The sequence below is a fragment of the Pyxicephalus adspersus genome, chromosome 5 (genome assembly GCF_032062135.1).
Source record: "Pyxicephalus adspersus chromosome 5, UCB_Pads_2.0, whole genome shotgun sequence".
Taxonomy (NCBI): Eukaryota; Metazoa; Chordata; class Amphibia; order Anura; family Pyxicephalidae; genus Pyxicephalus; species Pyxicephalus adspersus.
In genome coordinates, this window is record NC_092862.1 from 107,371,982 (window position 1) to 107,388,301 (window position 16,320).

The 16,320-nt window shown below is 34.5% G+C and overlaps 1 protein-coding gene across 3 annotated transcripts in view; it reads left to right on the forward strand.

The window, feature by feature from the left end:
* The window catches only part of NEK10 (NIMA related kinase 10), a 139,574-nt gene that overhangs the window by 32,274 nt on the left and 90,980 nt on the right, over nt 1-16,320 (forward strand). For all 3 annotated transcript variants that reach the window (XM_072412389.1, XM_072412391.1, XM_072412390.1), the window contains exons 19-22: nt 2,802-2,939; nt 3,957-4,002; nt 5,151-5,272; nt 5,693-5,795. In XM_072412389.1, the coding sequence (XP_072268490.1) occupies nt 2,802-2,939; nt 3,957-4,002; nt 5,151-5,272; nt 5,693-5,795 (409 nt within the window). The remainder of the gene's footprint in view (nt 1-2,801; nt 2,940-3,956; nt 4,003-5,150; nt 5,273-5,692; nt 5,796-16,320) is intronic.

The window sequence follows — 16,320 nt, forward strand, 5'->3', positions numbered from 1 at the left end:
TAAATAAATGGTAACCCAGGTAATTTGTCCTTGGACCCACATAAACTCAGTTGCCATCAACAAACTTTAAAGTAATACTACCTGGGATTGTGAGGGTTTAAAGTGAACCTGTTCTTTGTCAAAGCAAGGTAAACCCCCAGGGTCAGTTAACTTCAAAATAGTTCAACCCCACATGATCACAATGATTGTGCACCAGAAGAACAGATAAGTACTTGTAGCAAAACACACCAAAATGTTCTTAAAAAAAATATTAAAAACTTCAGTGTGTTTTTACAAATAATTCAGGTAATAGGTATCATCTTTTGTGTAATTAGGTATGGTGTAAGATTGGAGAAGGATTAGGACAGGATAGATTTTTATGTTTTAAAATGAAAAGCAAAAAAGTTGCCTTTGTTCTGTCTACCCCCCAAACTATTGTAGTGTATGTTCACTACTTCCTTGTTGGTTGCATTTCAAAGAAGTTCAGATTTCAGCCTCTATCAACAGTGAAATCAATGTATCCAGGAAAACTGTCAAAAAAAACTAAGAATGTACAGTAGACTCTCGACTATCTGGCTTGCGACCATCCATCCTCCGTACTATCCAGCCTAGTTAAAAAAAAAAAAAAATTCTCCGTAATAAAATGCCGGAGCATTGCGGACGGGAGTCTGCTGCGGTCCTTCTGCGTGCTGTGTGCATGGCGCAAGTTAAGACATGCGGGGCACTGATTTTCCCTGCCCTTCTGCCTGCTCTTCACTTCGTCGGTTGTGTGTCTGATGTCGGTGAGTGTGGGGTGCGGAGTGCTGGCCTGTGCTGAGGGGTCGGAAAGTATGAAAGCGCTGTGGGTGTTTTAAATGCTATGGGTAGGGCAGGAAGTGAGTACTGTATTTATAGAATTCCGGCCTTTCTGGCTTTTTTGTTATCCGGCCTGCCCTTCCACCACATAAGGCCGGATAGTCCAGAGTCTACTGTATTTATTACTCAAACTCTATTTATGGTTAGAAATGGCTAAGGTGTTCCTGAGATCTTTGAGAATCCTTTACCAGGTGTGCTTGACTTTTTTCTGATCTGCATTTGACCTTTTTCAAGTGGTGCAAATAATAGTCTTTAAAGACAGACCCTTGGCCACATTTAAAGTAGTTGATAAAACCTGGCAGTACTCAGGAGGAGGAGAAGGAAGACAGATGGAGTCCAGAAGACCTAAGAGGATGTTGATGTTTCCATGTCTTGTCTTCTTGTAATATCATGCTGCACTGAACCATTGCTGGGATGGCCCTGCAATGTGCAGTGGTGAACAATAGAAACACAGTGTTTTTGTTTAAAGTGTCATATTCTTGCATTCACAAAATTACCTTCCCATAATAATTTCTTTAAAAAGAAAATGCTGCCACCGGTGGAGGCTTCAGAATGGATGTAGAAGGTAAGAACAAACCTTAGAACCAAAGTCCAGGAAAGGAAGAAGTATAATTTTCATTCTTTTGATGAAAATTAGCAGTTACTGCTAAGAAGAATTGGGCACTTGGTAGAAGACCCAGAGTATGTGTCAAATAGGTCTCATAGCATCCCTAATTGAGCACCTGTGTGCTGCTCATTAGTTTTTTTTGAGAATACTAAAGTGGTGTTTCCAACCTAAAGAAAGTTGAGCACCTAAATGTGCTGTCTAGATGGGTTGCCAAAATGATAAATCTAGCTTTACAGCATTACAGATACTGAGGCAGGGTTGTGTCCTTCAGCTGCACATTTGGATGCCTGGAATTCAGCTTTACAATACGGCTTCTGGAAGATCATTTGTCTGACTAAAAACCACTCCTCCAATATAACCATGTCACCAAATTATATAAACAATTCCATGCATTTTAATGCCACATCTGTATTTCCCCCTTTTTTTAAACATGGAGAATAAGATTGATTTTGTTTACCAGAAGTACATGACACCATTTCCTTGATGTGAAGTAGACCTATATAACTACAGCAAATTAAATTAACGGTTCCAGTCCCAGAATAACTATACACCAAGAACGAGGCAATACCCATATAGGACTTTTTTGGGCACCTTCAAGATATTTCCATGTCAGAACATTTTCATCTAAAAATCAGAATTTTTTTTCCAAACCTAAAATCATGAATTCCAGATTAAAATTAGAGGTCACACTATGATTACCTAAGAAGACTAACAAATTATGTATCACCATGGGTACCCACTACTTAGAAAGGCTTTTATAGACCAAAGATCCAAAGATATATATCAGGTCAAGTAATAGACAAGGCTGCTTTCGCAGGAGGATAGGGAATACATGTAAGAATGGTTGAAAAATGTCAAATTTTGTCAAAGACAAGTATGATCCAAAAATGTCAAAGACAAGTATGATCCAACCTCCTGGAAATGGCAGCAGGTTAGTGTTAAACACAGAACACAGTTAATGTGTGTTAAAGTTACTCATGCTGCATGTAAGGAATGACTTTTGAGAACTACAATTCTCATGAAACAATTGACAATGTATGAAACTTAAATAGAAGCAGGGTTGAGACCATAACTAAGACCTCCATCTTTGTCATTCTCCCTCTCTCAAATAGGGAAAAGCAAGGCTAGCTATTGTAGCAGATCTGAAAAGAAATGACATTGAGTGAATAATGCAAGTGAAAGCATTTCTATTAGTAACAAATAGTGTATTACTTTTTTATTATATGCACAACATTCATTTTATTTGTGCACATATACATGTATACTGTACATGTAATCCTTGTTTTGGAATATGAATGGATATTAGTTGTTTTTTTAATACCTTTTAATCACCTTTTGTTCTATCCATTTTTCTCAATAGGTCAGGAAACGCAGCGGTCAGAATCTCTTTGCTATGAAAGAGATCAATCTGCACAACCCAGCATTTGGTAAAGACAAAAGAGATCGTGATAGCAGCGCTGAAAACATAGTATCAGAACTAACAATAATCAGAGAACAGGTGCGTACACCCTTGAACCTGTCATTTAAGAAATAAATGTTTGCTGGTACCGTCCACATGGTCCTGGTTTATGACAAATTTAGAATCAGTGATAGACTTGTTCATTAGGGTGAAGTCTAAGAGTTTGATTTTTAGCCTGTTAATAAACAGTGGGCCTGATTTAATAAACCCTTCCAATACTGTGGAAGATAGACTATCATGGGTTATCCAGCAATGGTTAATAGGTTATCCTGTTAGTTGGCAAATGTTTTCAGTTTTTGACCAGATCCATTCCAGGTTTACTGAATCACCCACATTTTCCATGATAGTATATCTCCTCCAGTTGTGGAGAGTTTTAATAAATCAGGCCCACTGTTTATTTACAGGCTAAAAATCAAAGCCTTAGACTTCACCTTCATGAACAAGTCAATCACTGATTCTAAATTTCTGTCCTGTCTCTTTGAATTTGGACTATGATTAACCTTTTTCATTGGTCTTGTTGATTTCTGTGAGACCTACAGCTTTATATAAACAATCTCATATCTTATTTTTTGGCAAATAAGGCAGAGCCACTGCAAAGCATTAAAATACCTTCACAATTAGTTAATAGCTTCTGCCTCTATGAAAAACGTTCTTATTGTTTTACTGCAATTACATCCTAATTTCTTCCTATCAAGAAATAATTATATATAGTTTAGTATTTGAGCACAGGTTATAAAGGAGCAGAAACTGTTTGCAAAAGGATCTTCATTATTCTGCATTGCAGCAGCTCACATTTTCCTAAAATATAAAGGTTTTCTAACCCCACAAGAACCATGTACCATATTTTAGAAGCTACTAAAACCATATTAAAACTTTATTTAATATCCATATGTCTGTAATATTCAACATTATTGTTTTAAGAACTTTTCTTGTTCAAGTTTAGATTCCCTTTTCATTAAATATAATGTAGTTTAAGTGCAGTTATAATAATTGTTTATTGTTTTATATTTGCTTCTAATAACTGCCAATTTTTTCACATTTAATACCATTTTATAGCTTTGCCACCCTAACATTGTGCGCTACTATCGAACATTTCTAGAAAGTGAGTATCGTTGCACTCTTTCATAATTAGAACATAGATTTTCTATTAATAGCTATAAATTACTAATATTTTAAACTTATAATGTTCTTTTACTATTTAGGATATGATATTTATTATTGTTTTTTAACAATATGGAATGTTGAAATTTCCTCAATTTAACCACAGTTTATATCAGATGAGCTCTCTGAATTTCTTACATTTGTCAATTGTCTAGGAACAGACTGCAGTCAGACTGCAGTTCTGAAAATGTCAGTCTTAAACAACAATTTTATCCATTTATATGGAACAATCTTCATGGTCTACAGGTAATGCTACAATATGGTATATTAATCACTCGTATTGCTTTTAGGAAATGTAATTGGAAAAAATTACTAGATGAAGTTGAGAACCTTCATGCAAAACTGTATATTCTCAAATATAAACTAAGATTTTTTTGTCCTCCAAATGCCTTTTGAAAAAGAATCTTCCTTTATTCTTGAGTCACACCAGTGGATGGCACTGTGTCCTTTGGAGGCATGAGTTTGTTACACATTTTACTTGAGGACACGGCACCATTTAAAAAACAAGTGACCCATCATTACCAACTCAAAAGTACAAAATACATTAATTTGTAAAAAGGGTAAAATATTTGTAGACTGAGCCCAGGTTTTTTTCTTTTTTAAATGTTTAAAAAATATTACAGTATGGATGTATGTATTCACTGTTTTGAACCTTACCATTTTGAATGTTAGCGGTGACAGCCACATTTTGTACCCTAGGTATAGGTTAGGTCAAATAACTTAGGTTAGGTATCAGTCAAAGCAAGTTACCTGTATTCTCAGTTGAGTAAGAACCAAGGTTTTTATTCGGTTGTATGCGGTACAATGTTTTCAAAAGTGTGTTATGTTTTCAATTTTTCTATATTAACAGTTTGTTAATTAAATAAGTGAAAATAAAATGTGAGTAAGCCTTACTGGTGCAGAAGGCAAGCCTCAAAGAGAACCAGTCCAAACTATGCTTTTGCAAGATACTCAGTATTAAATTATTATCTATTATTTCGATGACTGTCACTACTGCATTTAGTGTGGAAGAGCACCATCTGTAGCAAGATAACACACATAATATTACCACCAATACTTCAACGTAATATTGTCTTTGCTGTACTATAGATGACAAGCTGTACATTGTTATGGAGCTCATTGAAGGAGCATCTCTTGGTGAACACTTCAAGTCTCTAAAAGAGAAAAAACATCAGTTTACAGAGGAACGACTTTGGCACATATTTATACAGGTGAGCAGAAAATGGTAATGATCGCAATAGCAAACATGAACCTATAACTCCATGGAAATGTAAGAAAACATAACTTTATGTGAATATTGTGTTTGTTGAAGTAATTTTTTTTTCTTGATAGCAGTCTCCTGTATTTGTTATGTAAAATGGAAAGAAAGGGGGGTAGAATGAGAATATTCTGATTCAGTCAGGCTCTGCTGTATGCCACAAGTAAAATCTTGACAGATAGAGAAATAAGACAGATGACCTCATCAGCCAGACTAACAAAGACAATAGTAGGCAGCACAACCTTGCTGAACTCATCACTGTTGTTACTTTAGAAATAGGTTTTATGCCAAGTCATGTTCTCTTTAATGTCCCGCTTTTTGCAGATTTTTTCTAGGAATGTCAGTTTGAACATTACATTCTTTTTCATTGCAGTTGTGTTTGGCATTGCGATATCTGCACAAAGAAAAACGGATTGTTCACCGAGACTTATCACCAAACAACATCATGCTGGGAGAAAGAGATAAATTAACCGTCAGTATGTATTCATGCAGCTAACTGTAAATATAATATATGTTGTGTATTGCCCAGCCTAGCAACAGTATATCAGTTATGGATGGAGTATATGATGTATTGGCTTATTGATCTACAAAGGTGTCTCTGAGACGAGTTATAAGACGTAAACATAATCTGCAGCAGGATAACACCTAACTAAAAGTCATGCAGAATGTCTCTCTTCCTCATCTCACAGGTCAACTTACCTGTTATAGCTATTAACAAGAGATATTGTTAAAAGGGCATTAAAACACGTGAGAATTATTATTTTCAATTACCACCATCCCCTACATTTTGTACATTCAAGTGGACATATATTGTATATTTTTGTGCTAAGTGCATATTAAATAATGTTAACGTGTAACAGGTATTTCCTAGAACAATTTGCCCATTTTATGTTGATAAGAGCACGTTTTATGTTGGATAATTAATTGGTTTTAATACCCATCTTTCACATATATTTAGTCCTAGAGGGCTTACCTATGTTTAAAAAAGGTCTGGCTGTATTACCTCATTGAAACTAAGAAGTTTCGAAATTCGTAGTTATAATTGTCCAGTTCTGTTTTAAATCTAATTGGTTGTTCTGGGGTAAAGCAGAGATTCTCAACTTAGACACTTTATTAAATGCAGCTCTCATATATTTTATTGGTGAACCCTCAGCTCTTCTCTTTTGCTCTAACACACATGAGTGATCAGACTGGGGATTTTGGATGTTTAGAATCATTTTGCAAATTGACAGATTTGCATATCATTGTGTAGGAAAACACAATATATGGTTCTAGGAAAATGGCCAAATAGGTAATTGGGCTATTAAAAAATGGTTCACAGAGAACCTTTCTCAAAACTGGGCTGCCTATGGCTAAAAATGATTTTCAGTTTCAATATTTTTTGTAGAACATATTTTTTGGTGTAAAAAAAGAACTGTCATTTCTTTTCCTGAGACTGATTTTAATTAATAGTATGCCTTTACAAAACCATTAAACTCAAAATACAAATTGTGGCTGATTTAGAAACTGCAAGAAATGAGATAAAGCTCTGCTGACTTAAGCAATCTAAACATTTTCTTTCATTTGAACTTTGCAAAGTCAAGTTTCACTGCATTCACTAAGCTAAGTGAATTTAACTTTGCAGAGTGATAATTCCTGTGAACAGTTTAAACTCCTTTTTGGGAGAAAATTAGAAATTAAGTAAATGGGCATAGTTTATTGATTGTAATGCTTTTACATTGCATACTTGTGAAAGTACCCTTCTATTGGCTGCGTTTATATATGTCCAGGTATAAAGGTGCAGCAGCAAAACACTGGCCACTGTCTATCTGTTTTAAGCTAGGCTTTTCTCCATCACCCTTTATGCACTTTAAGACATTTATCTCTCAGCAAAAGGGGCGAAGCATAGTTAAGCATAGATCAATGTGGCCGTATTCACTCTCATCCCAATTTAAGTCACCACCAGTAGTAGGAGGCAGAGGGGATGAAAAGGACTAGGCAAGGGGAAAGAGGAAAAATGCACTATGAAGTATTATATGAAGTAAAAAGATGTAAATCGTAACTAAATGATGTGTAGTTTTTCAAGACACCGTTCACTATAATTGCTATTTTTTTTTTAAAGTTTTGCTGGATCATCCAGGTTCTCCCATAATGATTTATTTTCTCCAGTCTTGGGGAGCTTTAAAAATCTGTCCCACTGTGTTAGCTAGAGATTAGAGAAAGTAATTTCTTGTTAGTCTGAGATCTCTAAACGAAGCCCCAGATGTAGCCGACTTGCAAACGATAAGTTTCTAACTTGCGCATAGATTCATTCATTTTAATTTAAGCTTTTGAGCTCTGTAAACATCAGGCTTTACATAACAGAAGAAACAAGAAAATATACAATTGTCATAGGTAAAATTTCTTATTTGCTTGGCTAAAAATTGTTTAAGTTTATTGTCCTTACTACAATAAATATGTACAGAACCAAAATACGTCCACTTTAAATAGTGTCGCATAATCGCATGCAATAGATATAAGGATGGACTGTGGTTTACAATTGTTTGATGCATAAAGCAGTTTCTCACCCCCAAAGTATCATTTGTTATATTGAAAAAACATTTTATTCAGTTTTTTTTTTTTAATGCTGTCATTCTGTTAATTGGACAAATAAAAGTTAGGGGCCTCTTACTCCCTAAAATGAATCACTTTACAGCATGTGCACTTCTGTTATTATTACAGATAAAATAAAAACATAGAAAATGGCTTACATCTGTACCAAAATAGTTACAATAATTCAACACTAATTTTAGCTGTGCCCAAACACAAAGCATTATGCAGAAAAACTTAAAGTTTTCTTTTCATGGCACACCTTAACAGTGTTTTCTATTTTATATACCCATCAAAAGCCAATATGCATAAATCAGAATTTAATGCATTGTAGTTAATTTTTTTAGGTGACAGGATTATGCCAGTGCTTTATTATACAGTACACATCGATAAACTGACATAATGTTATCTTAAAAATCAGAGCAAATTATTGTAAATATTACTTGAGTTCTGCCTCATTTCAGATTATACACACGGTAATTAGGGATTTAAAGGTTAAGTACTACATTCATTACTAGTTAATAGGTCCAACATCTACTATTACAGGTCAGTACTGATTATCTTTATTTGGACATGTCATAACACCCAATACACCTGTAGAGTATAAGCCAAATATTTTAAAATAAACAATTTATATGACCATTACAATTTAGGGCATCAGTCAATTTTTCATACTTTTTAATTGACTCTTTGTAGACCCAAGGCCCTATTTTGTATTGTGTCAAGTTTTTATGTTAAGAAATTGGATTTCATTCCATAAACATTTAACACCTAGTTGTATAATTTAGAGAGTTTGTACAAGGCACACTTAAATTATCACTCTTTGTTTTACTGTTTGTTAAAAACATCTTAAAATGGTCCTACAAAATAAAGAAAGCAGTTACATTTAGTACAACCAGAATGCCACTCTTAGAAGCTCCTTATCATGGCTAGAGAAAAGAAATCTGAAGATAGACCAAGATTAATTGATAATGAGGACTGATAATGAGATTAATTGATAATGAGACACTGTAGGTCCAGGTTAAACAGGTTCACATTAATGAAAAATCTTCAGAGTCCTGCTGTTGGCATAAACAGGAGCATCTGAGATGCAATCTGCTGGCTTTATTACTTTCTTAATGGCATCAAAATTATTTTTAATGATTATTTCTACTGCACCATGACTACTAGGTGCAATATCCTGACAGGGTGAATATTCACATTATGTGAAAGTGTCAAACGGTGCTACAATGAGTGATAGCCCCCTTTCAAATTAAGGTCTTTGCTCGCGTACAGTTTTTGGCAATCTTATTTTAGTGTTAGCAGTAGATTTCTTTTATATTTCTTCCAAATGTTCTGCAGAGTTGATCTTTTCTGTAATCCCTTTGAAATGATATTGCTAATAATGCCTTTCTTCCTTATGTTATGATAAGTCGTCAGGATCCTATAATATGTAAGTGGTGATTATTATCTGGTTACAAGAATATCTTTGGATGTATCTGCCCTTTTGCAAATGATACAAATGCCATATTGTATAGAGGGCTTTAATTATTGACCTGTGCATTGCTGTATATCTTTAGTCTTTGGTACAGGTAATCTTTTATTATGGGAACTCGTTTGGTTTACCATTTGGTCAGTTGGAGTGTACTCTCATCAGGGTGTCTTGGTTTTTAATGAAAGACTCTGGATCTTATAATAAGGGACTGGTTTGTTTTTACAAAATAAGTTTTTACAATTTACAATTTCCTGTACATAAATACTATTTACAAGAAAAGAAAGAGGGTGAAAGGGGCATAGGAAAGGGATTAGGGGAAGAAAGGGGTCTAGCTCTAAACTAATATAATGACATTCTCACTTTTAAGCCATACAAACTCTTTATAAACCATGCCCATTTGGAGAACCGGAGCAAATCACATTTTTGGTCCATCCATGATAAAGCTTTGTGTTTGAGGTCACAAAGTTCATCACGTCCCCAGGTTGAAATGAAATTGTGCCGATGATAATCCAGGATGTCTAAAATCTTGGGCTCCAAGAAATCCGCAGCAGTAGATAGCCTTTGTACTTAAGAATATAGCATAATACAGGAATGCAAATGTTAGCTGGCATGATTGTCTCAGAACTATGATTTTCTGATATGATGGTATTAAAAAACGCCAGACTAAAATTTAATATTTGTCAATGGAGCCTCATGAACATATGTTTTCTAAACCAGTAGGCTGTAATGTGTAATATTCTGAAGCACCAAATAATAAATGCTGCTGTACTAAAGTACTATTCATTTAAGATTTTTATGTTACTAAAAACATTCCAGTGCTGTCATTCTCATGTCTCTCCACTCTGTGGTGCTCTAGTTCTTCTCTTGCAATATCTACACTTTATTCTGCTTTGGCTCATGGATTTATTCTCATCCTATAATTTTTCACAAATAGGAAGTAGCCATGCTGTTAGTGAGCAATATACTTTCCAGCTGGGCTCAATATTTGTTTGCACAGATTTTCCAGTGCTTGTTATTTACTGTACTTAGTTTAAAAGTTGTATTATTATGCATTAGCTTTAACTAAAATTTAAGCAAAGCTTGTGCTAGTATTTCTTAATAACAAAACGTGGTAGTACTGCATCCATTTCCAAAGAGAAAAACACAGCTTTAATAAAATACTAATTAATCCTTGCTAGAGTATTGAACTCTACTTGATGTGAATTTTTAAATTAAAAAATGCACACCTAGTAATTAGATTAACCGTCTTAGCAATGTTTTGCAAAATATTTTCTGTTTGTCATTTTAAAGTATATTAAGATCCTTAAGACACCCTTTATATATATATTTATATACCATATCCAAAAAAGGCACGAATCTTAATAAATTGAGAGAAAAAAAGAGGGACTTTCAGGGTACAAGCACATATCCATGTACCGTATTTTCCGGCGTATAAGACGACTTTTTAACCCTGAAAAATCTGTGCCAAAGTCGGGGGTCTTCTTATACGCCGGGTACTTACCTGCAGCTTGCTTCCCCTTGCTTCATATGTCCGGCGCGGCCGAGTCCCTGCTCTTTGTGGGGAGTATGAAGCAAGGGGAAGCAAGCTGCACACAGAGGGGAACTTGAGCCTGGATTGGCTCTCCAGCAGAGGAGGAGTGTGGAGCGCGCGAGGGGCAGTGTAGGCTGTTACCGCCTCCTGTATCTCTCCTCCAATTACCAGTACTGTACTGTTCCTTCTGCCTCTTAGTTCTCGCACAATAGCGAGATCTGACAGGCAGAAGGAACAGTACAATACTGGGCGTATAACACGACCCCCAACTGATTGGGTTGAGTGGTCTGCCAATTAATTGGCAGACGCTCTAACCAATCAGCTGGGGGTCGTCTTATACGCCCAGTCGCCCTATACGCCGGAAAATACGGTACATAGTTCATTTTTATATAAAAACACAATTTTATTCAAATTCACAAAAAAACATTGAAAAATACAATTGAGTATTGGTAACCCCATTTTTGTGTTTGACTTCTCAGCCACACAAAACATTGTAAATTATAGATAGAGTCTCATGCTCAATTTTGCAATTTTCACAAGAAAGTGCTTAGTGGGAGCAATATGTTTACACATCCTTAATTTAACTAAATCATTTTCTCACTTCTCAACGCGTTTCATCATTTTTCATCAGGGGATTATTAAGTATTAACTGCATACAAGAAAAATGTGTGTGTGTATATATATATATATATATATATATATATATATATATATATATATGTGTGTGTGTATATATATATATATATATATATATATATATATATATATATATATATGTGTGTGTGTACAAATGAACAAAACCATGTTACACATAAACCTCATGAAAACATATGTAATGAACTACTTACTGGTACATAGCATATATATAAATATGTATTATGTATATGTAAATGTGTTATGTATATGTTTATGTGCAATATGTATATGTATAGCAACTAATAAAACAATTTAAGCTAAGGGGCCCCACAGGAAATCACATGGGTACAAACTATACCTGAACACACTGGAGGGGTTGATGAGCAGCCGAAAACTGCAAAAAGTACTCTGAATAAAAAAAATATGTATCTCATAAAGAGGGGGAAACATCAGCAGACAAAAAGAAAGTGAGTAATATGGATATGCAATGCTGCCCTGAGTGTAGCTTGTAAAAACAAAAGAAAAAAATGCAGTAAAGCAGTGATATTCATTAATAGATCATTTAGGGGCTTCTGCTAGCCATAAACTACGAAGTAGGACAAACTACATACCTTTCAGTAGCAAAGCAATATGCTTTGGAATGCTACCTCCATTGGCTGCGGGTCCATTTTTGTGCCATAAGCATGTGCACAGTTTGTGATGTGATAAATATATATATATATATATATCTCAAAAGGATGTTAGTATATGATGGTAATGCTTTGATCCAGGGTATCTCACTGAATTTTGTTGAAAAGACAGCTTCTGTACACTGACTTACAATGTAGTTACCTTACAATGAAGCAGACAGCCTCCAACCTGCCTGCTCAATGACTTTGTTCAGTGTAACTCTTACTGTTTAATGGCAGACACGCTAATTGATGAAATTAGCTCAATGCACACGCACCAAGCATCCGTATCAGTGACCCATAGTACATTACTTAGGTACATAATATGAATGCATGGACATGGAGCCATTCCACAGCTTTATCAAACACTAGAACATGGATCATGAACTTTTATTCATCTAGTTCACATACCATACTGCTACAAAACTGGGGAAAGCTAAATATTATCAGATTATACTTTTGTGTTCATTTTATTTTCTCAAGCCTTCCTCAAAACATCTCAACTGTAACATTATCTAATTCTTTATCTGAATTTTCTTTTCTGAAATGATGTTTATTTGAACCAGAACTGTTCAGTAAAGCAATAACAAATATATAGCACTCATTGATTGGTTTCTCACTGTATATTATATTATATTATATTTTACTGAAGCTTGGGCTGCCCTTTAGCACACAGATCTCACACTGGGAATAGTAGACATTTACCATTTAACTCCAGGCTATTACAAACACTCCATGACTTATGTTAAGCTTCTGTTCTTAAGCAGCGAAGAAATTGTTTGCTTTTCTGAGCAATCAGTTTTTAAAACATTAGTGTCTAATGTTTTAAACTGTATTTTTTTATTTCATTATGAAATATACTGAGCCATTCTACAGTGTACACATGCTCATTAATATAAAACTGGCAACCCCATTACCAAGTAAAAAATGCCTGAAAAAATAATGAAACTTAGCTTTACTTAAATAATTTCTGTGTTTTTTGTACCAGCTAAGCATTACGAAAACATTGGCATTCTTATCCAAAAACCAAAAATACTCCACATAACTTTTAATTAGAAGACCAAGCGTGTGTTGGCATCAAATTCTCATGCTGACTGGCACAGTGTGAATTCTCATCTATTTGTTGTTTATATGAGTTAGCCTAATTCTTTGTGTGTGCATGTGTGTGTATATATATATATATATATATATATATATACACAAAATTGTTCTTCAAGGCAAAATTAATTATTTATTTAACAATAAACTGTGTAGAAAGATACTACTGATATAAATACTGATAATACTGATATAAATAAAATCTCAGGTAAAGAATTATTATTGCTAAAAGTGTTGTCCTGATTTTTTAGTAAATAGGTGTACCTAGGTCCTTATAAGACCCACCACAGGCCTGTTCACTTCAAATAAAATCTTAAAGGGTTTATGCATCATTTCTACCTCTATCCTTCTATTTTTTGCTTTTACATTCAATTGGGTCTGTTTTTTTTCCTATTGTCCTAATTAGGCTGCCAATATTCCAGCTGGTAATTGACATTGTTTATTATTATTAATATTATTGTTATTATTAATATTAAGAGGTTTAACAGAGTCCTATTTGTAAAGTTTTAATTACACTGACATTATCATTAAAAGCAAAATAAACATTTGAATCAGTTTAGCAAAGATTGATGTGTTTCTAAGGGGTCTTTCTTGGAATGTCAGCAGCAATAATGGAAAAGACCAAGATTTCAGTACTTCTGTTAGGAACTTTAAAAATGAAAAGCTCATAGCCACTGTGATCAGTATGGGTTAGTTTTACAGTGCTGTTACTGCTTATTTAGACTTTTCAAATACTTCAGTGTGCATACCCTGTGCACAAGTTTACTTGAAAATCCTGATAATCAGCATGATATACAGGCAACCAGCATTTACAAAAGGAGAGGCCAAGGTTGACAGTCCTTATGTTCCTTTTTAAATTAAAACTCCCCCATTTAAACAGAAAGGTAAATAGTAATTTTCAGATAAAGAGACAAGGAGATCTATTTATAGGCATGTGCATAGGCATGTATGCTCATAAAAGGCCAGTCTGTTCATCCATATACAATGTATAACAATAGTTTTCCAACAAGAGAAGTATAGACATTAGTTAAGGACTGCTGTGTTATTGACTCTATTGATTTAAACATGTTTATACAAAATGGCATGACTGTTTGAATTTGGAATGTTATGTCCATCAAAGGACCAATCATCATTGCACTTTAGCAGGGTGCCCTGACAGTGCTTTAGGTCATTGTACTTATATAACAGATTGCAGATTTTATTCCTCTGCACTCCATACATTTTAAGATTCAAAAACTCCTTGAAGTGCTGCTTATTTTTATGCTTTTTGAAGTGGAATCTTCCAGTGTCTAAACAGCCGTGGATTATATCAAATTCCTGTGTTGTGGGTGGGAAAGTACATATTAACAGTTGAAGAGGTCTCTTTTTTTCAGAATGAAAAGGCATAAAGAATCTGTTTCAAATATGTAATTTTCAGTAACATTTTCCACTGTTAAAAAGGCATGTACTTATCTAGCAAATGTAAGAAACATCTGAACATGTTATTAGATTAAAATATGCATAGTATTACAAAACAAAATGACCCCCCCCCCCCCCACAGAAGTACAAGAGCACACCCAGGTTTACAATAATGGAAAGAAAATTCAAGCAGTCTTATATGGCTCATTAATCATTACCAAACTCCCACAAATTGTCATTAATTGTAAATGAGGGCTTTGGAACAGACATTAGACCTAAATAACTTACCTGCACACATAGGTACTTGAAAGAGGAGCTGAATTCTGTAAGCTCTAACCCCTCCCAAAAAAAGGCAGAGGTTAATAGACTAGTCATCATTGTGTTTCTAAGTAAAGGCAGCCATCTTGGTAAAGGCAGGGCTTTGCTTCCTTAGCCTCCAGCAAAGAGAACAGGGAGCAGCACAGTCATGACTTTATGAAAAATAAATATTTCCGGAGGATTTTCTCAGCAGCTCATAACTTGAATACTTCCTATCTACATTCTTCTACCCTCATTTCTTCATTTGTTGATATATTAATTATAGCAGGGTTTCCCTGAAGTTATTTCAAGGGTTCCCCTATGTTAAAAAGGTCAAGAAACACCGATATTTATCATATACATTCTAAGTCATTCTTTGTATAGAATGTTGAAATAGATGAAGTTTTGGGGTAAAGATTGGACCATTGTATTCTCTTGCAAACTGATCTGTAACATCAAGCACGTCATATCCTAATATGCTTTCTTTTTATTTACTTTGTGAACTTGCTTACTATAGCTTTTATTTAATGATGGAAGACTTTACCTGCACACATGCTTTATTCACTACAACCTTTCTTCTGAGGGAAGATACTATTTTCCTTAGGTGTCAGTGAAACTGACCTGAGAGGCACAAATTAATAATAATCTTACAAATATGAATCCAAAATCAGTTAAAGAAGAGTAAATTCTTCTTATTAACAAACAGTATTTATATAGTGCCAACATTTTATGCAGCACTGTACATTAAATAGGGGTTCCAAATGACAGATACAGATAGTGATACTGGAGGAATAGAGGACCCTGCCCCAAAAAGCTTTCATACACACTTTGTATAGGTATGGCAAAATGGTGAAAAACCCAGTGGAGCAAGAAATGCAAATCACAACATTTACACTAAGTCCTAAATATTTTTTATAAGGTTTTAGGTGTTATTTCATAGATAAAATCAGTAGACTGGCTAAAACCCAGATCAAACTATGTTTTACAATATAAACACATAATTTTGTGTACTGCAACTGTTTCTTAAACTGTAGTCCACTTTTGGCTACTCATATGCCACCAAGATTTGATCATAAGCACAGGGAAACATCTTGAATTACAGATTCTAGATTTTGTCAGTCTGGTATAAAACAGTGCTACAAAATATACAGATAACGGGTATTTACAGCCTTGTGAATTTCTGTATACTAATTACCTAATACATTCAAAGCATTTTTTTTCTAAATATAAAGGTTATAGGCTGGCCATTACCATGATTAGCCTTTCATGCTAAGGAGAGAGCTGTAGTTATAGTCAAAGCCATTTTTCCTTTATATACAGTAATGTGAATA